The 27518-nt window shown below is 38.9% G+C and overlaps 1 protein-coding gene across 2 annotated transcripts in view; it reads right to left on the bottom strand.

Annotated features, from left to right (window-relative positions):
- Window positions 1–928: 928 nt before the first annotated feature.
- Window positions 929–27518, bottom strand: part of RAI14 (retinoic acid induced 14) — a 79549-nt gene continuing 52959 nt past the window's right edge. Inside the window, exons 3-17 of one of the 2 annotated variants that reach the window (XM_010563983.1) lie at window positions 20597–20685; window positions 18737–18801; window positions 16089–16146; window positions 15537–15607; window positions 13995–14101; window positions 11532–11710; window positions 10819–10847; window positions 9770–9856; window positions 9030–9116; window positions 8259–8319; window positions 7799–7917; window positions 5760–7286; window positions 4844–4993; window positions 3197–3262; window positions 929–2938 (exon numbers count right to left, since the gene is read on the bottom strand). In XM_010563983.1, the coding sequence (XP_010562285.1) occupies window positions 2861–2938; window positions 3197–3262; window positions 4844–4993; window positions 5760–7286; window positions 7799–7917; window positions 8259–8319; window positions 9030–9116; window positions 9770–9856; window positions 10819–10847; window positions 11532–11710; window positions 13995–14101; window positions 15537–15607; window positions 16089–16146; window positions 18737–18801; window positions 20597–20685 (2773 nt within the window). In that variant the 3' untranslated portion in view covers window positions 929–2860. The remainder of the gene's footprint in view (window positions 2939–3196; window positions 3263–4843; window positions 4994–5759; window positions 7287–7798; window positions 7918–8258; window positions 8320–9029; window positions 9117–9769; window positions 9857–10818; window positions 10848–11531; window positions 11711–13994; window positions 14102–15536; window positions 15608–16088; window positions 16147–18736; window positions 18802–20596; window positions 20686–27518) is intronic. The other variant, XM_010563984.1, reaches the window with a different exon arrangement.

Below are 27518 nucleotides of genomic sequence, written 5' to 3'. Positions count from 1 at the left end.
GGACTGCCACAGGTCTGCCCCTAAAAATAAATGCTATGCCACAGAACTGGCATCCAGCCATTGGCAACAAAAACAAATGGCAATTCAGATTGGAGATCCTAGGCAGCAGGCCCGTTGCTTGTGGCACAAAAGCCATCAAAGCAGATGTGATCTTCCCTACCAGGTGATCTTACCATGAACAGATTCTGCATACCAGTCTGTCAGCAGCCTTCTTCAAAGGAAGCCCAGTACTGAGTAGCTTACAGCAATTTTCTGCAGGAGGCTAAAGAGCTACTTGACCCCCAGGATGTAACCAAAAGAGATGCAGTTCCTGCCATTTGTGTGTTCCACCCTCAGACAGGAAGATATTATTAGCAAGTAAGTTACTGAAAAACTAGCTTCTCAAATAAACTCAGGAGAGATGATAAAAGGCAACAGGGCTGACTGTGTAACTATTGCTAAGTTTAAAGAGAAATATACGTATCCATATGCATATACACATATATATACCTTCACTGTTGTTCTGTGCGTGGAGTCAAGTGCTAAGTGATAGAGAACCAGAGTTTTGATAAACCATGGGACCTCACCAATCTGTGCCACTGCTCTAAGACAGTTTTAAACTTAGCTGGAATGCACCCAGTGGCGAATAGGAAACCTGTATTACCTCTAGCAGGATGTCTACATGAGAAATGGCTCTGAACTTATCAATCAGATAGAAGGCATAATTGCAAAACTGGTTGCATGGGGTTTGGAGTGTATTCTGTTCTACCTGACAGATCAAGGAAGTTAATAATCAAGTAGCAATTTCAGGGATGAAAACCCAGTACATCTGACAGCTATCTAAACATGAGATATAGAACATATTTGCACTACTTTAGAACGGTGTAGTGAGATTTCCCTCAATACAAAAAGTAAATGAAGGCACAAGAAGAACAAAGATGAAAAAATTGGAAATAGTTTATTTGCTGCATAAGGAAACTTCTTGTAAATTACATATAAAGAAACTTACTATGCTGTAGTATATAATTTTCAATATTCCACAAAGATAATTGTAATAAATATACAAACCAAAACAAAGTAGAAGACTAAATCCATCAGGCAACCTACAAAATGGTTCATCAAGTTTTATACTTTGCAGCACCAGCATGCTTAAAATCTTGTTGTTCATTTTGAAGTGCTGCAGCAAAATTCTTTTCACATTTCTTTGGAGCATTTTCAAAACCATCTAACTATAAAATACTGTTCAAAATTAGCAGGCATTAGTTAAATCACCCAAGAAAAGTAACACCAAGGTCTAACCGATGCAAAGGTGTGATTTGTCTTTTCGCCTTTAAAATCCATTTTAGTTTTGCCAGGGTTAGGAATTGTCTGATATAAGTGCACTATGAGTCCAGTCAGTCTGAGGCACTGCTGACTCTTGTCATATTATGACTCTACATAAACTTCATAGATTATATAGCTCTGGAAGATTTCTCTATTAGAGACATATCCACTAACAGGAATAACAAAAATACCATAGTGAAGCTGCAAGCTAGTTAGAATGGTTGTACCCTCAAATGCAGTGTGTGCTTAGAAACATTTTTCCATAGTTTCATACTATACCACATCCGGCATTTTGATTTGACTTTTTAAAAAAAAGTGCTGATAAAGGCTTTACTGATGCACTTAGCCTCGAGAAACAACATATAGAAATTTTTGACACCTTTTGCTGTTCTCTACCTATCATTTCTACATTTTTTGAAACAGCAGGCTGAATTGCATTTTACACTTCACTGCTCTGGACCACACTGACAGACAGGTCTAATATTCCATACAGATCTTTTACAAACTGAAAACTATGCTTCACTATTACTGAATACTTGGGGGTATAAAAACAAACTCTCTAAAACATGATTACCTAAAAATATTTGTTAATAAGCTTAATGCAAACATTATGTAGAAAAAATGGTTTAGTTACAAAAAATTTCATTAGAGGGCCAATAAAAATATAGTGAAGAGAAGATCTTTACAAAAGTGAGGTTAGGAAGTATGAGGCATTGACATTCACTGTAAACATCCTGTGTTCACTAGAATCCCTTGTCTAAAGTATATGTTCTGGTTTTGTTCCTGAGCTTCATGGCCAACACTTGCATAGATAGCTAAACCTATCATAAAGGGTTGTTTATACAGACGTTTCTGTACTGATTTGTACAGAACTTCAGTAAACTAATGATTTTACCTTTTGAAATAGTTTCATTCCACTACCAGGCAGTTCAAGGAAACTATGAAGCATGGTATGATTTTTGTGTACTCAGTGCACTAGATGGGTTGGGACAGCTACCTTATGGTGTGTTAAATAATATTACATTAAGAAGTGTAGCTGTTTGATATTCTGGCTTAGCATAAATACCTACTTCTGCTCACTGCTGCAAGGCTCGTTTCTGCTCTGCCAAAGACTGCATATGGCAAAATGTCAGGAATTTGAGTGTGACAACATCAAGCAACTAAATTAATCCCCAGTAACAAGATGCAGCTTATAAACAGTACAGAAGACCTTATGGAGAATTTCACCTTTACCCAGGCAACACGAGTGCTTTCCTCTAGATTAACCTCCCTCTATTGGAGGAAGCTAGAAAGTACTTTCAGGGTAAACATGACATGGAGTGGCCTAAGTAAAAAGTCTGAAGAACATACTTGCATTTTGGATAGGAAAAGCAGGCATGTGTTTAGTTACTGCACACACAAATGCACATGGGAAGTGGTGGAGACAGACAAATCCACCTCACAAACAGCACAATAACAAAAAAGCAGCAAATTCCCAGTTTTAAATCTTATGTTAAGGCAAATCTAGATAAACACCCATAACAGGATTAATAAAAATGGGGAGTTTTGGCGTTTTTGTTTACTTTTTCTGTGATTGGCTTTTACACATTGATAAAATTTGTTTAAGCACTTTCTGGACATCTTCATCCATTTGACCCTAGACAAGGGGAGAAAGAAGAAAACATTATTGAATTCAAGCATCTCTCTACACTTTAAGAAGATTTACAAACTAGTTTTGAGGTACAGTAATTAGATCAATTTCCCAAAAGGAAGCAGTGCTAAATTAGTGCTTCAACAGTCATAGCTTTTGGGTAGGATGTCTTAGATAAAACATGCAAAATTCTTACTAGATCTGCAGAAGAAACACCTTTCATTAAAATAACAAAACTGTGTAAATGACAATATGCGACCATACCTGCACAGCATAGAGAAGATGCATCCTGTAAACTGAGACAATTTCCTGATGTTGTTTCTTTGTTTCCTAGAAAACAGTTAAGCAGAAAGTCACAGAGCATTCAGAACTGCTGAATTCAGAACTCCCCAACTAGATTTAGAGAGCTCTGGGGAATTATAAACCATAGTCTTATGCATGCATGGAAAACCAGCTCAGACAGTACTGAGCCACTAGCCATCCAAAACATAATTTGCTTGGAAGCATGGTCCACAGAAACACTGTAATTCTACCCATCCCAGTAAAAAAGCTGGTGAGATGACATCAGTTTTAAGAAGCCCTGAGCTGCAAAGATGTGGAATGAGCACACACTCTACCTCTGAGCTTATCAGCAACCAGAATTGAGGAAAGCCAACAGTATTCTGACAAATCAACCCTCAACTGCAGCTGAGCTCTTCCCTGAAGTTAGTGACCCATCTGTCAGCTAATGCCTTCCCAGGGAAGACGAGGTGTTTACAAAGCTCTTAACCCATGAAATCCTCAGTTAGTCACTATACATTCAAACAAGGAAAGCCAACCTCCTGTTTCACGATCACAGACTGCCACATCCCAGAAGCCATCTTTCCAAATAAAGTTGAAGCTGTTAGGAAAGCAAGCCTCCAAGAAGGAAAGAATGATTCTGTCCTGTTTTAAATCCTACCCACTTTCCTAACGTGTTGCATATCTTTGCACCCTACACTACTTTGCTTGTCCTTAACCAGTGGGAGATGAAGGGTCCTTTCAAACATGGTGGACTGGTATAAGAAACAGCCTGGGTCTTTACACTGACAGGATGCAGGGTTTACCTGTCTGCTTACTTATTTCTCCTCGCTGCAAGGGAATTTTTCTGGCCCATATGCATATTGACTCTTCTTTCTGCCTGCTGCAGAAGGTAGGAAAGCAGATACCAGGTAAGCCATTTAGCATGTCAGGCTGGAAATTCTGCTTCCATGTTTACTCCAGAGCTCTCAACAAAGGCCTCTGGCAGGCAGTACCTTCTTTTCACCCCCAGCAGTGAATTACAGTGCTCCTTTGGACAGGCAAGCTCTTGGAAATAACAATTATGACTCAACCCAACTTAGAAGACAGGACATCTCATGCACAAAAAAATACAACAACAACAAAAAATCTTTAAGCAGTTCAGAATTTCAGAGAATAAACTGTGCTCCCTATACACAGATGGATTTGCTTAATTTGAAACTTCATGCCTTCAGTGACTACTTTCTTCCAGAAAGTCAAAATTATTTTAGCTTAAAAAAAACGAAAAAGACTCCAGCTGATGAATGTTCTTGTGAAAACACACAAAACACTGGCCATATTTTTCACAAATCAAGGTCTCAGCAGCTGGTCTGGTCACTACATTCACTACAACTGCAGGAACTTTGCTCCACTATTGATAAGAAAATATATTGGGGAAAACAGCTTTCTTTAGTTAGACTGCTTCTAAAGAACTTCATGACGTGCAGATTCCTAAATGTTTCAGAGAAACAGAGAAATTAGAGAATTTCTGGATGAAAATTCCTTTCCTTGTACTCACTGGCTGCTCCATTTTAAATAAGGCAGAGTGAAGAATGGCACCCATATCTTTGGAGAACTGGGAATAATGGTGGGTTTATAAATTATCACACTTACAGTCAGTTGGTTTTGCAACTGCTTCACTTGTTGTTGTAACGCCTCCAGCTGCTGGCTTTGTCTTTTGGGGGCACTGGTGGAGTACGAAAGCTGAGAAAGGCTGTTCAATGCTTCTTTTAATTTGCTAACTTCCTTGGACATTTCATTGATCTAGGGAGGCAAAAAACAGGTTTTCATGAAAACCTGCAAGGCACACTGTTCTTATGGGTCTCATCCTGGGGTTATTCATGACTTAAACAAGATGTAAATAAACTCAACAGACAAAGAGAGACATCATGTAAACAAAGAGTTACAATGCTTCTCTATCCCCACTCCGAGCCCAGTCAATTCTAAATGCATTCCTTGTTCTGAAAGCCAGCAATATTTACAAACAAGGATTGCATTTACCACCTTTACAAATGCTGCTGCTGAACACAAGACAGAAACATACCAAACATAGGCCAGCTATTCACAACTAGCAAAACACATAGCTTTTTATAAAGAAATTTGTAGTGACAGATACAGTAGCTGCAGAGGAAAAATAGTCAAGTCACGCTAAGGTTGAGATGATACAGAAAAATCAGAATAGTGAATTTTTTCTCCTTTCTGATCTTTTGTTTTCTTGTCTCCTCTGGAATTTCTTCCTGCTGTAAACCCCACTTCTTTGACTTCGGTTGTCTGAATAGTGTGAACCCAGTCTAAGCAGAACTTAAAAGAGGAAAATTGCAAGACGACGCATATCCCCACATGGGAGGGAAACCAACTGTAAACATACTGAAAACTTCTTTGACTTTGATATCTGAATTTTAAGATGGACAAATGCACTCAACTCTGTGACACTTGACACAACATCATCTGTTAGGCCACCCATGCACCATCCAACGTGCTTTGCACTCTGAACTCATGTACTACCCTTCCACTGTAGTAAATCACTAACCTTTTTATCTTTATCTTCTTCCAGTTTTGATGAGCTTTCAGAATATCTTTTCATTTCAAGAAGATCTCCTTGAGCTTGATGGTACTTTTGCTGAAGACCAGTCACCTCCCGTTCCTTTGCTTCAAGCAGAGTATGCATACCTTCCTTCTCTTCCTTCAAGTGCAAAACCTCATTTCTCAGTTGCATAGCATCTAAGGACACATTTTCCTTCTCTTGGATTACATCCTTCAGTTTGGATGACAAAACACTAACTTCACCCTCTAGTGATGACTGGAGCTTTTCATATGTAGCCTTGGGTACCATTGCTTCATTAATTGCAGCTTTTTCTTCCAGTAATTCCTTCTGTAAGTTTCTTACTTCACTTTCCTTGTTGGTAAGCAGTCCTTTGAGTTCATTTATTTCTTCCTCCATTTCCTTTACAGTATTTCTGAGTGCATTCATCACCTGATGATGTTCAGTAATTGGCAAAGAGTTTTGTTTCTGAGCGTCTAACAGTTGCTTTAGTTCTTCTGCTTCATCTAATAGTTTTGTGTACTGGGATTTCATTTCTGATAATTCATTCTCTGCTTTGTATTTCAAAGAATTTGTTACCTGCATCAGTTTCTCATGTTCATCTCTAGGAATGTAGTCCAAAGTTATATCATCTAGAGTTTTTCTCTTCCTATAGTCTTCAAGCTCTGTTTGTGCTTCTTTGTACGATTGAGACAATTCACTAAGTTGTCTGTTGAGCTCATCTATCATTTTGTGCATTGCATCTTTCACTTCTCCAGCTTCAGCACTGGATTCCAAGTGTGTCTGACTTGTTAGCTTGTCCTGTAGCCTTTTAATTTCCTCTTGGCCTTCTTTGTACCTCTCGATCAACAATGCTTTCTCTTGATTAATGTTATCAATAACTGAACAGTATGAATTCTTAATTTCCTCACACTCTTCCACAGACAATTTGCTTGCCACATTCTGCTCTCTTTCTTCAAACTTTTTCTGTAGCTCTCTTACTTTCTCTTTTTGTCTTTCACTTTCCTCTAACGCTCTCTTCAATTCGTGCTTAAGCATTTCAACTTCTCCACATGTAACCTTCAACCTACTCAGCTCAGAACTGGTTTCTTCACTTTCAGAGGAAACAAGACCCGGCTTCATTTGCCTTTGTACATTCAAAACCTCTTTCACAGCTTCCTCATACCTGTTTTGAGGTTCTTGGAACTTCAGGTTAAGATCAGAACCATTTTCTGAAATGTCTGTGCTGTTTAAATGATCTGTTTCTGGGACTCTAGGCTGGACCTGAGCTTCTGTGTGCTTTCTTTTGGCTTCAGAATTCTCTAATTTCCTCTGCACATCCTTTAAATCTTCTTGGAGGTACTTCATTTTTACTTCACTGAGGCTTGTCAACTTTTCTTGAATTTGGGTGGCATTTAATGTAGACTTCAGCTCCTGAGCCGAGAACTCATTTTGTCTATCTGCTGTTTGCTCAAACTCTGTTTGGGTTGAATGATAAGATTCTACAGTTGAATCCACTTCTTTAGGTGTTCTTTCCTGTGCAAAAAGAAATGCAAAGAATTGCACAATAAAAACAACTATATGATAATATTTTTTAGAAAAGAGTAAGCAAGGAAATCTTGCCACATCCTACACGCACAGATAATTAAAGCACCATGGAAGGAAGTTTTAGAAAAATTCAAAACCCAGCTGCTCCCATTTAGTCATCTACAGTGAGAGAAGGCAGGAGGTGCCAAACTCCTCTGAAAGTCTGGGCTGATCTCCATAAGCTAATAATCAAAGCTATGCAAATTACAATTCTGCTAACACAACTGTTAACAACATCTTTTAGAATGTGGTTATCATAATAAACAAAGTTATTCAGTAATTTATGGGAAAGTGAGAAGATCAAAATACTGATTTAATCCTTTGGGGAAGAGTGTTTCCATGATCTTACCACCAACAAGCTCATTAAATTATCTTCACAGTACATTTCTTTAAAACGGTAAGCATCTCTTCGTTCTGCTAGCAGATTAAGACAGCACTAGAACAGCACAAAAATATGCCACCTGTAATTTGTCCTGCAGCTCCTTATTGTGCAATGTCAAAGAAGCAATTTTTGCTTGCATCAACAGAAGTAGATCTTGCTGGTCAGCTTCAGAACTCACATCCAATAAACTCTCAGCACCTTTGGAGAAAAAAAAAGATTCAAAATTTTCAAAAAAGCTGAAATGCTAGCTAGTTAGTTATTCTAACCTTTCAAATCAGTTTGTTCCCATTACCACTAAGCGTAGTGAGCAAGCAAGCTGTTCCTAGAAATCCTTTCCCCAAAAATGTGTCAGATCACCCAACAGAAGCAGGAGATTTTGGTGGGGACCTGCTAGTGAAATTACAAAACATTACTCCCAATACTTCCCATGTTTCACATTCTAAGCGGAAAGACATAGAGGATTTCTGACCAGATTTCAACATTTACTACCTAAAACACCTAACCAAATATGAAAATAAGAATTAAGTGTTATTGTATACCTGTTGTGCTGTCACTCAGTCTGTCTTTATTATCTCGATGCAAGGAGCTGAATTCTTCCTGCTGAGACACCAAAAGAAAACGCTTTCACAGAAAGCAGATGTGAAATTGGACAGTTCACCAAAGAGAAGTACAGACAGTATAGATCTTGCTGGATAACGCCTGGCAAAGTGGGTTTCTTTTATTTCTGGGGTCTTGTTTAATTGTAGCATGTGGCCAGTATTTCAAAATCTGCTAAACCCATCCAAGTTCCATCGCCCATTTCTCACTAAATATTAATGAAATGTGGCCAACTATCTCACAGGTAGTTTGGAAAGCTGCAGCTCCTGTGATAAATAATAGCAATATATTGTCAAGTATTAAAAAAAAAAAAATCTTCAATACCATGAGGCAAAGATCAGACAGAACACACTCAACCATTTCCCTGATGTCTTTTGGTGAAAGGGTCTCTAGTTGCACTGCACAATGCCATGTACTTTGCTGGTATTAGGTAACGAGCTCTCACAGCATTAATAACTTACTTTCATAACCATACTCCTAAATACTAACTAATTTATGACTAATTTTATTTACATATTCAGTAAACATTAAAGTAATCCACGCCTGCTTTATAAATTACATTGAAATAGATTTGGATTCCTTTTTGTTCCTAAAACTCAGCTAATTAATTCACAGGAGACTCTGCAGTCAGCAAAACAGATAATTAAGCAAAATAGATTATTAAGATACTATACTTTCCTTCTCTAAGCTTCACAAGAACAGAAAACTGATACCTTGCACACTTGATCAGCAAAGAAAGCCTGCCCTTTTCCAGCCATGGGAGCTGAAGTTGATGAGTGTGGAGAGGACAAATCACTAAGCTGTAAAAGATTTTATATAAATAGGTATGTATACATACATGTACCTATATAACTACCTCTCTAACACATGCCCATATATATGTGTATACACACACATTAAAGAGTACTTTTCACTGCATTAACATAAGTCACAACTCCAGGTTAGTTTCAAAGAGAAGATCTAATTCAGTGTTCTTCTGAGTCAGTACTACATATGCAGTGTAGCTGTTACACAGGTAACATTCCAGTATAACATTAAACCTAACTGTTAAACTGCATTTTATTATTATATATATCTGTTTAAGTATTTTACTTTCTTACGTATATATGCATATAATAATGTCTACAAATAGACGTATAGTTAAAATATACATAATTATTTCCTTATGGAAGTAGGCAAAACCAGGAGATGTTCAACTTTAGATGGAAGAAGCAATTGCACAGTAAAATTTGTACAGTTTTATCTCAGACCATGGTGTATTTCAAGCAATTTTGCTTAGTTAACGTAACCAACATATGCTTTCATTGTGTCATCTTAATGTCAGGAAAAGCACTCATGGTGAGGCAGGCACAAAACCCAACAGTGACAGAGCAACTCCAGCCCACATCATTCACACAATGTTCGAAACACTTTTCACCCCCTAAAAGCATCTCAAAATTGGTCTTTTCTTTACCTGAATAGGACTGATAGGAGGAGGTGGGGCTTTGCGTTTTTTTGGAGTTCCACTTCTTTCTGAACTTAATTTAGAGCCTTGATCATGCTGAAAGTTTCACCAGCCAGAAAAGGCAGGTTTGTTAGTTTGGTTAGTAAAGTCCGAGCAAGTTGGTTTGTTAACAAAAAAAAAACAAAAAAAAAATCCCACATTAATATCAACTTTAGCAGCTCATGCAGTGCCTTTTTTTTTCTATGTAAAGACTACATCTCTACTAACATAAAGATATTAAACATGCCTGAAAATAAGAATCTGCCCCCTTGTAATCCATGCTTCAGTGAAAACAAACAAGATTTAGTGAAAAAGCAGAAGCTGACAATAGGTTTAGCACTAGTGATCTTAAATACTTCCATTCATACATAGTCCAGCCATGCCATTCTTAATGGCTACCATCTTTCCTCTCCACTAACTTCTGCCTGAGCTCCCTGAAAAACCCACCTCTCTACTCAGAGAAAGAATGAACCAATTCATTGCACTTTTGCCCACTTTCCAGCCACCAGCAGGTCTACAAGGTCTACTCGCACTCCAAGATATGATACCAAATAAGAAACTAATTCATTTGCCTAAATCTGCTGGGATTCTCACAGGTGGGCATCTCCAGTAAGATGTAACCAGGGATAACCTTCAATTATGTTTTGGAAACAGGGAACTTTTCTAGAACATCATCTCTACAGTTTAAAAGAGATAGGGAGTCCAAAAGCCAAGCTCCTGCATTACACATGAGAAAAGTAACACATCTTCCTGGCACACATGTGCACATTACACACACACGCTCCCCTCCTTTTCTAATTGAGAGTGCTGGCAGCTGTTACAGAGAGAAGCTAAGTCTAAAAGCAATGTTCCTGAAACACATTTCTTAAATAAGCAACAAAACCCTTCCACATTACAGTCAATGGCAACACATCTCACAGTGACATTTACTAGTGCTTCTAGTAATGTCAATCACTGTTTTCTTCTTAAGTTACAAGTCTGTATAGCCTGAGTATTTTTAAAACCAAAAGGACAAATACCTGCTTTGCTTTTGTTGGTGACTTTGTATCTGTGAAGCAGAAAAGAAGTGGAATTAAGAACAGCTATCAAAGAAAAAGTTATTTGCTATCCTAGCCCATCTCTCAACTCTACTTTCCACACCATAAATACTTTGTTTGGTTTTTGAATTCCTATTTGAAATCTGAGAAATATACTTTAATTTCCAGATTCCATTTGAACCATACCATTTCTCTGCTGCTTTTTGGGTTTCATATTGAGATAAAATTTGAAGGATTGTAACAATTCTTATTCTACTATAGTCTTGCACCATTCTTGCACGTTAGCCTCCTACTTCAGAAATCTGTCTTAGCTTGATCATAAAACCCTCTGCCTGCATTAGTTCCTTCTCCAACCCCTCTACTGAGGAGCTATATCTTCCACTTACTCTTTCACATAATAAAAAAAGGATCTATTCCAAATTGTATGCAAGACTTCACAATGCTGCTACATCAGCTTACCTTTTCTTTCTCCAGAACACCTCTTTTTGCCCTGCTCAGTGCTTTATCCCATGCTAGATATTACCATCTATGGCAAAGACCACATTTTCCTGCTTTTGGGAAGCCTCAGCCAGACCATCCTGAAGATGGCTTTTGAAACTTTTCAGGCTACCTTATGAAGTAAATTTGTTCATTGCTAAACATATATGTAGCCAGTTCAAGAAGTGACAAACTGCAGATTTGCATCTCTTACATACCCACATCCTGAGATAACTTTGATGATAGGAGATTCTGGATCCCTGTATTCTCAGAGAGCTTGGAGTAATGCAGGGCATTCTGTCCAAAGACATCTACTAAACTGACATCTGCACCTTTCTGAAGGAAGGCTTCCACGATGTTAAGGCTACCAGCTTCACAAGCCATCATCAAAGCAGTTCTGGACAAAACAAGCAAACATACACAGAGTAAGTGTCAAGACTGTACTCTTTAAGCAGCAGCTCATTTTTTCAGGAAAAAAAAGTGTGACAGTTATTGTGCAATAAAGTCCAAGATGTTATCAGTATGTGTATTGACACATGTAACACATAACATGTTTCTTCTTACAAACACCTGCCTGCCCCTTATCCTTTTCCCTATACTCCCCAGTTGGACGTTCTGCAAAGACCTGGCATGCTTTGCACAGATCTCCAAACACTTCTAAAAATGGGTTCCTGAGGCTAAGAGGAGAGTCATAGGTAGAAATGGCTGCAGGATAAAGTCAGACTATCAAATCTCACTGCCACACTCCAATTACAGCTCTGCAAGTTGGGGTACAACATAAAAGCATTTATTTCACTGCTGCTCGCCTTTACACATTGCCTTTAAGACAAAATAGACAAACAGATTTCAACCAAAAAGCCAAACAAATCTCAAAGCTCCTCAATGAGAGGATGGGTTAGACCTCAAATCCTGACCTAATCTCAGTTTTTAAAAAAAAAAAAAAAAAGTCGATTAGAGCACAATCAGTTGCCTCTTCAACACAGGGCAGCTAGACAGTGTCAGATCCTACAGTAAGGGTAGCATACAGAAGGAGTGTTTTCCTAATAGGTTGTATCTGTTTTTCTCAGTTACTTGAAGGGGTCATAAGAGATGTACAGAAGAATTACAAACACACAGAAACCCCCACCTTTCAAGCATAATATTGCTTTCCTGCTTGGGCATAATTCTGCCTTCTCATCATTAAAACGCACCTAATAGGTTGGCCAAGTTCACTGGCAAACACATTCCTCAGTGCAGTTATGAAACTGAAAAGTTACTACAGTGATAATATTTACTACGTATTAAGACAATCATTTCACTGATGAATTAAACATACTCCCTGTAATGGGTAAGCCCTGGAGAAGTGATGGCTGTTGCACTGCTGTGCTAAAAAATAGTGCTGAGTGGCAACTTGGGTAACACCTCCAGAGTCACAGGGATGGTTTTAGATTGCCAAAAAAATTCACTTAGTCTGGAGAAGATAGGAAATTGGAGATGTCATTTTCAAAGGTTATCCCCTTCCCCTCCCAATAAGGCTTCTCTTTTTTCAGTAAAAACTTAACTACTTTGGTGAACACAAGATGCAAGAGTAGTCACTCTCCCTACCAGAAGAAAAGCAAGTAGTACAATGGTATATTCCATGTCATACCATTTTCTTGCTTCTACACACTGTACTTTCTTGAAAAAGAGAATACAAAAAGGCAAGTCTGTCCTGTCTATGACAGAAACGCCTTCATCCAATTAAACTAGGAACACTTAACACTGTTGATTAAACAGAGTGAGAGGGAGGCAGAGGTCCCAGAGTGGACAGCACCTCAGGTTCAAAGCACCGATGAGGCCATTCAAATAAACCAAGACAACAAAGGGGTTTTCTTTAGACAACTTAAAAGAAAGGGTGCGCTAACAAATTTTGGACTGATAAAAAACAAGTTAGGGCCCAGTCTTATCCTCCCAGGTACTGCCAAAGAACAATACAAGCATTGTATCACATACAATAATCAAGATTGCTATTAGGTGTAAGTGCCAAGTCTTCTCAGCATCCTGCTTCATGTTCACAGTTTAACCAACTGTTTATAAAACAGTCCATAATTTTCAGACTCTTGATCTTCATCAGTATTATCAAAATAAGTGCACTTTTCACTACAAGGATGTTGCTTTTTAAAAACAGTTTTCTGACACACACACTATCTATTAATACAACAAATCTCTAAATAGTACCTTCTAAGATGTCAGCATCTCCACTATATAGGCTTACTGTATTTTTCTCTTGCTGCTGTGGCTGCATTATGGTAGAAAAAAGAACCCTCCACAAATGTCACTCCCAAGTAACAGCTTTAGGATTTAAGTTGGAGAAACTAACTCATGCCAAGAAGAGAGCAGCATTTAAAACTGGGACACATACAAAGTGATGTGTGGGTAAGTGCTATCAATCAGATTCTTGCAGGAATTATTTAAAAATGGTATTTACTGCTCTGGTAGACCAAGGGTAATCTTACAGGCACATGTAGTTTTATAGTTGCGTAGTTTCTGTTTCACCTTTCCCTTTAGGCAGAATTCTGTAAGCCTTCTCAACAATCAGGATATGCTGCCTTGTACTGAAGTCATTATTTCACCTAACAAGTACTATTTTGGGAACGATTTGAGAAGAAAACTTCATTTGACAGTCAGCCTTGGGCAAGAATTAACATGTTAACCTGCTGTACCTTCCATTTTTATCCCTGGTGTTGATGTCTGCTCCATGATCCAGAAGGTATTTGCAGACTTCCGTATGACCATTTTGTATTGCAAGCAGCAGAGGTATGTTTCCATCCTAGGAATGCATTTAAAGAAACTATGAACAATAACGCATCCACTTACACATATCGCTCTGAGATTTAAAGGTCAGCTGCAAACTTTACTTCTATAAGCACAAATGAGGCGCTATCAGTACATTTTTCTCGTGTACCATAAATGTAGCTGGGTTTACTTTAATTCCTTTTTTGACCACCGGGAATGCAAAGAATTAGGAGCAGGAATGCTTTTTGCTGTTTGTAGTCCCTTTGCTGCTTGCTTAATGCTATAACACGATGATTTTGGAACTACACAATACCTTTAAGTAGGTTCGCTACAAAAATGATAATTTTAATGAAGTACAAGGCAAAAATACAATATTTCATGTAACCATAGAATAACTTAGTTGGAAGATACCTTTAGAGGTCATCTGTGGTTTCTCCGCCTTTGCTCTCAATCCAAAGCTAGGCAAACTTCAACTTACAGTACGTTGCTCAGAAACTTACTTGTCCAGTCAAGTTTTAAGCATCTCCAAAGGTAGAGACACCATAACACCTCTGGATACCAGTTCCAGTGTTTGACCACCTTCATGGTGAGACTATTTTTTTCCTAGTATCTAACTGGAATTTCCCAACTAGATGCACTGCCCAAATTCTGACCATTGCTTGTCATCATTTCGTCATGCACCTCTGAGGTTGGTCTGGCTCCATCTTCCTTGTGATCAACCATGATGTAGCTGAGGACATTTTTAAGATACTCCCTCCTACAGCCTTTTCTTAAGACTGAACAAGCCTCTTCTGCCTTTAAAGTGCATATGCTGAAATGTTAGGTCTAACCTCTGTGACAGACTTTTTTATTAGAAAGACCAGATAAGAAGGAGATAGATCCAAGTAAAAAACAAACAAGTTTAAATATTTTTATGCTTCCCCCTCCACCCTGTCCTTTTGTGCCTCATTTCTGTCAGGTTGCCTCTCTTGATCATCAGAGGGTTTTCTAACAGTCATTTGCATCATTCCAAAAACCAGACCTGGTTGGTTGTAGATGTGTCACAATCATGAATGTTGTGTCCCTGAGCCTTTAGACTACATCAAGTATATTTTTTCCCCTTAGGCTTATCATACTTTGGTTGGGCTCTGTGAGCATTTCACAGCACTTGGCCAGATAACAGGCCTTTTCCATACTGGAGTCAATGGGAAGAGTTTTAATCATGTTTTGAATATATCAGAATTGATTGTAGCTACTTGTAGCAATGCCTCAATTTAATGAGCAGCAAATCCTGCCACTACTGTATTAGATTTTAAGTAATTTCCCACCTCTGCTATGGCAAGGTGCAGAAGGAACTTCCTCCACTAGAGAAATCCAAAAAGAAATACAAGCATGGTATTGCTTTGAACTGCTGCACCTGAGATTGACTGGAGTGAAGGGTGGTAAAAACTCTTAAGTATTTGTAGTACACAATAGGAAGAGGTACATACCAAATCTTTGACGTTAATTGGACATTTGTGTTCACACAGAAGTTGAACTGCCTGAAGACAACCACATGCAGCTAAAAAAAAGAAACAAAGAACAGACAAGCATGAAAGGCCGTTAAACCCCATTTACAAAATTTGTGTTCTGTGCTTCCACTTGCAATACAGCAGCATTACAGTAGGGTCCAAGAAAAACAAATTAAACTGTATTTCTCTGTTTTAAGGAGAGAAAGACTAAAAGGATGAACAGCAAGTTGAAATACAGAAATACAGCCAATAGTCATCATCCAAATCAGCATGATATAATCTTTAAAGACTGAAGTCAAAATCAACCTAACCTTAAGTATTCCAGTGGCACTGCACTTGCAAGTGTGCAAGTTAAGCCTCTTAACTGTAATTAACTGAAATTCAGTATTCACAGTATTTATCTAAAAAAATACCTGAAATTGGTAAACCATCAGCGGAGTCACTAGAACCTAAAAAGCTCCACCAGGCTGAAGATCTAGGAATATCAAGCACTACAAAATAGATAGTACAAGCTTTCAACAAAGAAGTTACCTGCATAATGTAAAGCTGTTTTCCCAGAATTGTCAGTGCTGTCTGCTGGACATTTACTCTGCACAGTTCAACAAGGAGAAGGAAAAAAAAAAGGCAATAAGAGAAACACCAAGAAAATAAAAATGTACGTGAGATGCTAAGGACAGAGTGTTGAATATATCTGAGAAAAGTTTTATGAGCTACTCCTGAAAAGAATAGTGAAGAAAGGCACAGCTTTTCTCTCTACCAGTCTTGGTACCAGCTTATACTGAAGCCATAGGAAATACTCATGGTGAGAGGGATACCCCTAAAAAGTGTTATAGTTTTGGAACAATTTAAACCAGGAAATAAAAAAGGAAAGAAACTCTCTTTCTTGCCTCAGAAAAGCTTCATTTTTTTTTATATTACAGCAAGAGCTAAAGCAACCATATACTAAGGCAATTAGTCTTGCATTATTTCTGCCAAAGGCAATAAGGTTTCATTTGCATTTGTAAAAACTAACGCATCAACAATCCAGTTATATTTTGTGGTATTATAAGCTACTAGCTACTACTGATCAATCTAGACTTCAAAGTAATAAATTATTTATTTATTTTTAAAATTAAAATTTCAAATCCTTATGAAGACTTGTTTTGGTACAGAAGATTTTAGTTTTAGTTTAGAGCAAAGAAAGAGAATCACAGAATCACTTAGGTTGGAAAAGACCTTCAAAATCATCAAGTCCAACCGTAAACCTAGCACTGCCAAGTTCACCACTAAACCATGTCCCTAAGTGCTACATCTACACACCTTTTAAATACCTCAGGGCTGGTGACTCCACCACTTCCCTGGGCAGCCTGGTCCAATGCTTGACGGCCCTTTCAGTGAAGAAATTTTTCCTAATATCCAACCTAAACCTCCCCCAGCACAACTTGAGGCCATTTCCTCTCATCCTATAGCTTGCTACTTGGGAGAAGAGACCAACACCCACCTCGCTACAACCTCCTTTCAGGTAGTTGTAGAGAGCGATAAGGTCTCCCCTCAGCCTCCTCTTCTCCAGACTAAACAGCCCCAGTTCCCTCAGCTGCTCCTCATAAGACTTGTGCTCTAAACCCTTCACCAGCTTCATTGCTCTTCTTCGGACACAAGAAGGTATGACCCTGAAATAATGGGCTTCTATAAAAAACAAACATTAGAGCTTTTGACTTTCAAATGTAGCACTGCCTCCAACACTTCTATGATTTTCCAGGAAAACAGGTTCACATAGATTACCACATTCTGTAACAAAAATGTCAAGATTCTGCCTGTGTAAAATAATTATTTAGCCTGTTTTAATTCAACTCCAGCATGTCAAGATTAGACATTGCTCACATACACAGTTTATGTCACCGAGCTGGTCCACAGAAGCAAGAAAGCAATCCAAAGAGCATGAGTTATTGGAGAATATTACCAATGGGTTTGCACTTACGATCATCCTTAGCAATATGCATATTGTAATAAAATTAGCAAAGTATCAACAAAAGCACTCTCTGGTTGTAGCTGGTAAGTGAACGGGCTGCAGATATTTGGTATTAAACACACATCTAGTTGCCAGGTTGATCATGCTGCTGCATGCAATACCAACAGTGACAGCTTGATGTCACTGTTTATGCTGTAAATGAGTTTGCGTTAGAAGTAGTAAATATTCGCAAAGAAATCCCGAAGAAGGGAGCCTCACTGGTTAATGATAATGCTTTCCAGGTGTGGAGGAACACAGGAGTCAGCTTGCAACGAGTATGGATGTGGGAATCAGTGAAATTGGACCCAATATTGTCAGAGACATTGGGTCACAGGACAACTGGAGAGCCCTGAGGTAACCACAGAAAAGCAATTTAGAGGTTGGGATACGGGATCAATTCTCTTTCTGTACCACTGTGCTCAAGTGAGGTTATCATTCATTATTTCATCTGTAGTCTGAGCCACAGTCGTACTGAAGTCCAAACTCCTCTGATCACCTCCAACAAAACTCACCTGGCTTTCTGAAATGGAGCCAAGATGGACAATGTCTCTCATGCTTACTAATGCACATCTCCAGCCTCAACACTACAAGAGTCTTCTTTTCATCTTCACTTTTTTTCCTCATTTTCTTTCCCCATTCTTTCTACTGCCTGTCTAACCCCTCACTGTCCTGTGCCTCATTTCACTGAGGATTTGAGTATTTCCATATTTTAGCACCTAAACTACTTTGGTTTCTTCTCCCTTTGACTTTAAACTTGACAGACATTTCTGTGGTCAACAACAGACAGAAAGCATTCCAGTGGAACAATATCAAAATCCCCCAAGATGTGAAAAATCCTTTTCCCCTATACCTCTTAACCCATCTACTTCAACCACACAGACAAAACCCAGGAAGCTAAGACAGAGGCTGCAATCTGCTTGAAACCCAACCTTGCTATGTCAGAGCAGCTGCACATGGAAAACTGTATTTGTGGACCACTGAGTGAAGATATCGCACTGTTTTCTATCATCCATTCACAGTGCCTAAAAGGTCTTTAAACTCAAACACCTCTCCTGATTGCAAGGAGATAGAACAACAGTATAGGAGTGTGACACAGATTATTAGCAGAAAATGTGTCAATATCTAGTAGAACCAATCTACAGGAACAAAAGGGAAACTTCAAAAATCAAAATTAATTTAATTTTTACTTTACCTGAAGTAATCTCTTAATGCAATCAGGGTGGCTGTTCTTTGCTGCAAGATGTAAAGCACTGTGCCCTAAATGAATAAAAAGCAAAGCAAATTAAGCATTCACAGGAATACTTAATTTAAAAATGTGCCAAAGCACAAGAATAAACTTTTGCATGACAAAGGCAAAATTTTGAGTAATCCGTCTTGTTCCTATCACAACACATGAAAAGTAAGGATAGAGAAAATAAAATAAAAACCTACATCAAGCAGAATGTATTTACAACAGACTGTTGTTCAGGCGGGTTAACAGAATAATCTTAATGTCTAGATTCATATAAAGGAATGACACAAACATTGTGTCAGACTATACCTTGGCAGAAGTAAGTCTAAGATTGTGCAGTTATGTTTTGTTTCTTAAAAAGCAATTTTCCTGTATTACTCAGCCTCTCTTGCAGAAAGATGTCTGTCAAGTATCTTCATGATTTCTTCCATTTGGCAATGAAAAAGGAACCCCGCACCAAGATCAAAACCGGCCAAATTCACCAGCTACCACTACAATGAATTTGTATGATCCGTGGACTGCACGTAGAAGAGGACTCAGAACACAGGCCTACTTTGGTTTGCATGTCACAGATTCCCTTTTAGCAACCGTGAGCTCGTATTTAGCTATGCAATACAGTGATTTACTGACTATGGATTTATGATGAAAGACTGCAGTGTCTCCTCTAGTTTCATTTTACAGACCATCTGAAAAATTAAAGAGGCCAAAACAGCAAAAGAATATATTATCCATTAACTAAGAAAAGGAGCCAGATTTAGTACTCAACACAGACAGAGCCACTTGTGACAGTAGGATCTCACTGTAAATAATGTGACTATTACAGACAAGGCTTTCCCTAATGAATACTGGGTCAACACTTTCAGGTGAGAGCAGGCAACCTCTTATTATCCAAACAACTAATAAATTCTGAAGCAAGATGAAGTATGAATTCTGAGTAACAGTCTGTATCAAGTACATATATTCTCTTATCATTATGTATAATCTGAATGCTTCTTCCAGTATCACAGACACTTCCTTATAGAGGCAAATAATTTCCATATATGACAGAAATTCCCTCAGGCTGCAATCAGTGGCCAAAACAGAACCCATGAGCCCAACGTTTACAGACCATCACTGGAGAGACAGAATGCAGACAGCTTCATTCAGGTGACTTGGCTAGCCAGAGAAAATGCTGGGCACAGATTCCACAGATATGTCAACTGAAATCTATTAAGAAGAGTTTGCCAGTTTCAAATTCAGCTCCCATCATTCTCCTAGTGGAGTAGTAATTAAGGCATAGGACTTTGGAGGACTGAAACAGCATACTTAATAGCTCTCAGATCTGCTTTGGCCTGTATCAGCTCTTTTCACTACGTCATAATCCTGAAGAAATGTCTCCCTGCAACTCCTGTACAGTTAATGGGGTTAATAGCTTGGATACACATAAAAGCAACACCGAAGATCTTGATTTAGCCTACAAAAAGCCTCAAACGAAGTTAACAGAAAGAGTTTGGGGAGGGTCGTTGGTTTGGGGTTGTTTGGTTTTTTCTAATTTAAAAATAATTAAAATAAATAAAAATCAAGCAACTATTTTGCATATGGAGTCTACTATAAATGCTGACATTTATAATATTACAGCAGAAGTTTTTAAGGGCTTTAGAAGCTGAATTCTATGTGCAGAAACGCAAGTATGCCTAAGCCTGCAAGTGTAACAACTGCTTTTCCTACACGGTGTGTGGGGAAAAGCAGTGTTGTCAAATCTGTAGTTGCACTCTGCACATCAAGAACTATATAGCCAAATTGAGTGTATTATGCTACATGTATAGGTTCACAGAGGCATACCTGCACCATCTTGGGCTGTCACATCTGCACCATGTGTCACCATGATCCTGAGGCACTCTGCATGCCCCTTTGCGGCTGCCAGGTGAAAACTGGAAGAGAGCATTTACATGTCACTTATTATTAAGACATCCTTTCTCTTTCATTCACAAACCAAGTACTGGCAAGTTCTTCTCTCCCTGTCCTTAGATCTTTTGGCATCCTTCCACTGCCTCCCAAGAAGATAATAGCTCTGAAAGTGAGAAGGCACATCAAAAAGTTTTTGTAGTCATAGTTTTACACAGGCTGCTGTCTCATTAACCCATACCATATACCTTATGTACATCTAGTCCCACCCAATTCTAAACTAACATCCCTAGTGATGTAATATATCCCCATAGAATGCCTGGGCTTGGGGAATTAATGAAGAAAACATTCAGAATGACTGACTTTGCTCTAGTCATTCTAGCCAATCCTGATCTCCATTTCAGTGGACAAAATTTAGTTCCTCTAAAAGGTGATTCAGCTCCTAAATTAAACTAAATCAAGTTGTGCTTCTGCAATGTCCTTTACAGAGCTCATCTTTCTTCCACGTAGAGAGGGGAAAAACCTTTTAGTGCCTGTGAATATCACCTGGAGAAATCAAAGCTACTGGACATTTGTGCGACTGTGCTATGCATGTATTTTTTCAGCTTTTGGTTTTGCTTTTCACCTCAAGCACCTGCTTGTTTGAACAGTGGGAAATTGCAGAGGTTACCAACCACACCATGGTAGAACACACTTAACAGCATCAATTACTAAAGATGTTATTACAGAACAAACTGAAGAAGTTATACTGAAGTCAAGCCTTTTCACAGCTGAAGGTTTGTTTATGTTTGACATCCTTGGCACCTCAAGATTCACAGACGCAGTCCTGTACATGTGCTACTGACTTAGTTTTGCTGGGAAGCAGAAATGAAGGAAAAGCTTCTGGAAACAGAGAAGTTTATATCCTCCTGATGCATATCGTGCCAATCTCAAGATATGGGCACAGTACAGGCAGACATACTGCTTCTCTGTGAGTCCCACCAATATGAGCTTGATATACAGAGCTGTTCTTCAGTGGGAATAATGCAAAAAACAAATTCCAGACAAAACACTTGCAATTACTATTAAATGGCGTGTAAAAAGTTGGGACCTTCATCAACATGCCCCAAACTGAAAAGGCCAGTATTTCCAGGATGTTTTCTGATATCTTTTAAAGGAGATGTTCATTTTTAACAACATGCACCCCTGTGTTAAGGGGATTTTCTCCTGGAATCTAAAGGGAACAGCACAAATCATGTAGCCACACCAACTACTGTATTTAAGAGTTTACATTCTGAACAACTGCTTCCTTTAAATGTTAAAACTAACACATAAAGTTCAGCCTGCTAACCAGGGAAACGGAATAACAGGCAGGAATGAAGCAGCTATTTCTGGCACATAGTATGTGAACTGCAACACTGTTTCTCCAAGCTGCAGACTTCTTTGCAGTCTTCTTGAAAACTCAGCAGAGAAAAAGACCTACAGACAAGATCTGGCAAAGGGTGGAAAATTAATGAAAACAGGAGAGCTCCTGGAATAGAGTCCTCTATCAAGTACAGCAACTATCTCACTTCCTACAAGGAGTCCTTCCACACTGGCTGCTGCTGATTGCAAATGGCAGACAGGCAGCGCTGAACCGTTCTCTGCAAATGTAAAAATACCCTGTGTGCTCATCCCCGTGCTTACTACTGCCATGAACGAACTGAAGAGTTAACACTTCCAACAGCATAAAAAGCACTGCTGCTGGCTGTTCGCTAGTCATTCAAGATCAAAACTTCATGTACTTGGTGAGCAATGCAAAGTTGTGTAAACATTCTCCTTTAGAAGAGGTTTGTTTCTCAGGCTCTGGGAAAATGGCTGGGAGAGGGACACAAAAGGAGTCTGACAAATTCCAACACCTCTAATTTAGCCAGGACAACATACCAGCAAATACCGAAAAACGTTCAGATACATTTGTGTAGATAACACAATACAATTGAAGTCACTTAAATATTAGGAAGGCTGTGAAGCACACACTTGGCTCACTTACGTTTGACAACATTCATAAGAATAATAAATACCTGAAAAATAATAACTTGGCTAAATCTGGAACACTGAGGTTTTATGGACAGACTGTGTAGGATGGTGCCAAATGCAACATGAATACGCAAGTGCAAAAGAAGTTTTATTTAGGTAGAATCAGACTGCAAAGAAAGTATCAAAGAAAGAATTAAAAATTAACCCCTTTCAGGCTACGGACCTATGAACACATCAGTCCTACCAATGCAAACAATTCCCATGGCAGTTCTCAACAAGTTGTCACACACACAGATGCTTTGATTCACACAGCCAAAAATATTTTCAAGTAAGAAAGCCCTGATTAAAAATATTACTTCTCCCAAATTGATAGGATGAAAGAAACATCACCTGTAAGCAGTACAGGTGGTGTGAAAGATGAGAGAACATGCATGAAGGATGTAAAGATCTAACGAAAGCAAAAATATAGAAGCTATATGGAGAGTCCTGTGGAAAGAGAGGATGTTAAGTTTTAAACTCTCAGTCATTTATACAGTGACCTAAGCCCAATAGCACTGGGCTGCTGCAGCTCCCTCCCAACTGCTTGCTGTGTGTCCCCTCCCTATGTCCTTGTACTGCTACCATCTCTCACGTAAACCTGTAGCAACATGTTTTTCCTTAATTATCTAAAAACAACTGGGACGGGAATTAGAGACGTGGTTAGTTAGCTGCTGATTTAGTAAACTGAACTGTCTTACCAGGAAACCAGCCCTGCTCAAGAGAGAGAGGGGAATGACTTCAGACTGGGATGAACCTCATACAGCCATATTTAAGTCAAGAGTATTTACAGGGCACTGCGCAAAAACTTTCCCTTGAGAAGTGATCTAACTGATTTTAAAGTTAATAGCCCCCACTTTTTTTTCAATTTAAAAAAACCAAACAAAACAAAAAACCAAACACTTCAGCAGTAGATACTGAGGGCTCCCATGTAGCAAGTGAGGCTCCAGAAACAAAGAAGCCTGTAGAGATTCATTTCAGTATGGAGCAATTCTTTACAAGCTACATAAACTTTCCTAAAATATTTGAGGCAAAAGCTGCAGGTTTCCAAACACTGGAGTTCTCACCATCTGGAAGCCTTAAGCAGCAGTGCATTTTACTTGCATCTTTCACGAATAAACTTCCCTTAATATGAAAGCAAACAAGTTTTCCTCCCACTTCCTGGTTGTGCAATGACTTAGGCAAATAAAAACAAACACATAGGGCTTGAGTTGGAACAAGGGCCACACTGAGGGTTAGATTCTCATTCAGCCTAAAATCCCATTACAACATAGTTAATTTTCCCTTCACAATAGATAAGCCTGTTACCACCACTTAGAGCCACATCTTGATACCCTAGCCTGAACTGATTAGAGATGGATTCCTTTTACTGCTGTAAAACATTTCTATTCTTTCTAAGGGGCTGGATGGTCTTTTATTATTGTCTCCAGACCTTCCAGTGCAGCAGAGGAGCAGCTGCCCTTCTCAGTGGTTTTCTCACTGGATCCAGAAATGAAGCAAGTCAGCATTCAAGACCAACCTCTGCAGCAGCTGATAAAGATCAGTTGGTTGACACTGCTTTTTCCTACTGGGAATGTACAGGCCTTGTAACTACTTAGTCCTTAACAAGATAAAGTAAACAATTATGTTCTTCAGGAGGAACACAAAGCCCAGTTGGACTAAACAGGCCTTGAGAATAAGAGCAAACACACAGCAAAATTTCATTAGATTTGCAGTCAAGTGGAGAAGAGCTACAAGACTATCACCTCAAAGTCCTGTCAAGACCTCAAACTTCTTGACCAGAAACGTTACTCAAATAACATTTTCAAATGCACTGACAGAGAGATGCTTTTTATGAATGCTTGGGGACCGAACAGAGTGGACAGCTGTGTATGACAGCCCTGAACTAGTTTTGAACAGCAGATTTCTTACAGATAGGAGATGTCAACTGGTGAAGCACTTAAAACTGTCCTAAACAAGCCCATCCCTTATTCAGGGCAAAGGACATTTTCCACGTTTTGGTTACAAAGTCAAGCTAGCAAGGGAACGGAGACTTCTTCAATCAGCGTCTGACAGACAGAGCACAAGAGTTCAGATAAAGCTGGTCTTTGCTAGAAGGCCAAGAATGAGTGTTTCCGGACATTATTTAAACATCAGACAGTCTAATTCAAACAGAAAAGTGCTGTAATTTTTACTAATTAGCTCACATACAACATTTCTTTAAAAATAATTTCACCACAGGTAGAAGAACAGAATTAATCCACATTTAGAGGTTAGACTTGTAAAAATGGAGCTAACTGAGCTTGCTAAATTGGTGTTAGCAGTAAGACATGGGTCTGCCATATCCAGGTTCTCTGCTTAACCATTTGCACAGCTACATCCTGCAAAACTGAGCACAATCCTCTGACTGACTGTTATTTTGACAGCTGGCTTAAAACAACTGGGTGGTCCATATATGTAGGCAAAATGCCACAAAAGTAGAGTGGAATGTGAGAAAATAAGAAAAAATAAATATGAAGTCTTAATTTAACACAGTAACCTTCTAACTAGGAAATTTTAATCTGTGAAAAGAAAAACAGAAAAAAAAGGGCAGAAAAATTACACCAAATCAAGGGGCTCCATCTCTTTTTGGCAAGGTCACACTCCAGAGTTTTTTGGGGGGCAGATTAAGCATTCTCTGTAACACAGATTTTCTCCAGGACCTGAAAGTAGACTGACACATTACTTATCAAAACTCAAAGCAAATTAAGAGCATTGTTGAATTATGGATGCTAAGTGAATATTGTATTTGCTATTTTCTGTTATGACAAACATGGAACGAAGTCAAACATATATGCAAGCCTATAATTCTATTGTTCTTTGCCATTTTAATCTGAGTGCTCCGAAAATATTTTAAGTGCAAGAATGTTTGAAATACACTATGAACTCACATACACTCATTGTCAAGGTTTATTTTGAGTAAAAACATCCTCCCCCAAGGCAGATCATTCTTCTTCATTTTCTAATGTACATCAACTCTTCGCTGACTTTTAAAAAGTCTGACTTGTCTGCCAACAGTTTGATGATTTATAGTTTCCCGACCAACCAATACCTTCACACAAACAAACAAGACTGATAAAATAAAGATACAGAACTGCTTGGAGTCTTTGTAATGCTGAGTAAAAAAATACAGAAATGGAAGATATTCAGGCTTTGCTGCTACCAGGTCAGACAGGCAAGCAATTTGCCAGCTATCTCAGTCAGAAAGAGACCCAGTGATAACCTGGCTGATTTTCTGCACTGACTTGAGCTTTTACACATTTTAGAGGTAGCATCTAGCTTATAGTGTCTATTATCCCTCAAAGCCTCGACTCCCACTTCAATAACAACAGCAAAAATAAATACATTAGATGATATCTGACTTTTGACTGTTTTCCACCACAGGCTGAGTAGCAGAAGTGCTAGAGTGCCCGAGACCTGACCTGGAGGAGAAAGGGCCGTGAGTACCACTAGAGCAGCATATTCTGTGCATGAAGGAAGTGCCTGCCGTCACTCAGGAGGAAGTCCAGTGTGGTGTCCTCTCACATGCAGCACAATGACCAGTAATTAGAGAAGAATACAGTTTAATTTTCTGTGAATGTTTTTAGATTTTATCAGCATAAAAACAATGATGAAAGTAAGCCTTTTAAACAAAACAAAATTTTGACACATCCTGAATTTAATTAATAGAAAAATTATCACCTTCAGATTTAAAGATTGGGAAAGTCCCAGAATGGTCCTGAAACTGGAGGTGTTTTCTGCCTTCCTCTGCCAACCCAGGCAGGGCTCTCAGCAAAGTGGTAACTGTCCATTCCAGCAAGTATTATGCTTCTATGAGCAGCACATCCCAGGTTCTGCTCCTTTCTTGCACCAGCACAAGTAGGTAGGTACCTGTGTGGCTGGTGAGCTGGTACAGGGAACAAAGCCAGTTGAAAACCAAACCTGTCTTCCTGTTTCATCACACAGTCACAGGTGCATGCACCCTGTCAGTGCAAAGAAAAGAATGGGAAGTAGAATTTCACCTTAAACCTAAAAGCTAACATTAAACCATGAATGTTTCCCCATGAAAGCCACAGAATCCTTCTCTTTCCCTGACTGCATTATCAAAAGACAGCCACTTATTTGAGATGATATATGTCTTGGGAACAGCCAGTCATTTAATTATGGACGAACCACTCCAGATGTTTGGCAAATCAGACTGCCTTGAAGGAAAATCAGACATCTACAGGTACCACTATCAATACTTACTAGTTCTTTAGTTTGGGGTTTGTGGTTTTTTTAAAACAAATAAAAGCCATAGCTTCGCACTGCACCCATTTCATCTCCTCCTAAGAGCAAAATGTAGTAAATGTGGCTTTTCATTAAATGCTGGCAGTCCATGTCATGATCCTGTCACACGCATGCACGCAGCCACAAGAGTGCAAAATCCGCTTAGGAAAAACAGTTACAGGAAATACATTTTGTTTTCAAGCCAGAGTTGGCACCATTACAAACCGAGAAAATTAAGTATTTTGAGTTTTAAGACATTCAATCACTCAGTTGCTAACTAACACCTTCTGGAGTGCAGGCAGGTTAAGATTTTAAGAAGTTGACATAGGCAGGTATGGATTTACTAGGAGCTGTGGGAGATTTTTACCCTCTCTCCCCCTTAGCACCAGCCATTGCAAAGTGAAGTGATGCACACAGCCTGCGTTCTCCTATCTTTCTATTTAAACATGAGATGGCATTTGCCTTCCCCCAATACACACAAAACCCTCTGGCAAAAACCCTACACGACACTTCTGCCTTAGCATATATTCTGGAACAGCTTTTAACCCCCCCCCCAAACCCC

This window comes from Haliaeetus leucocephalus, unplaced genomic scaffold (genome assembly GCF_000737465.1).
Source record: "Haliaeetus leucocephalus isolate CR32 unplaced genomic scaffold, Haliaeetus_leucocephalus-4.0 Scaffold174, whole genome shotgun sequence".
NCBI classification, from domain to species: Eukaryota; Metazoa; Chordata; class Aves; order Accipitriformes; family Accipitridae; genus Haliaeetus; species Haliaeetus leucocephalus.
Note: the sequence above shows the minus strand (reverse complement) of the source record. Positions and strands in the feature narration are given on the sequence as shown.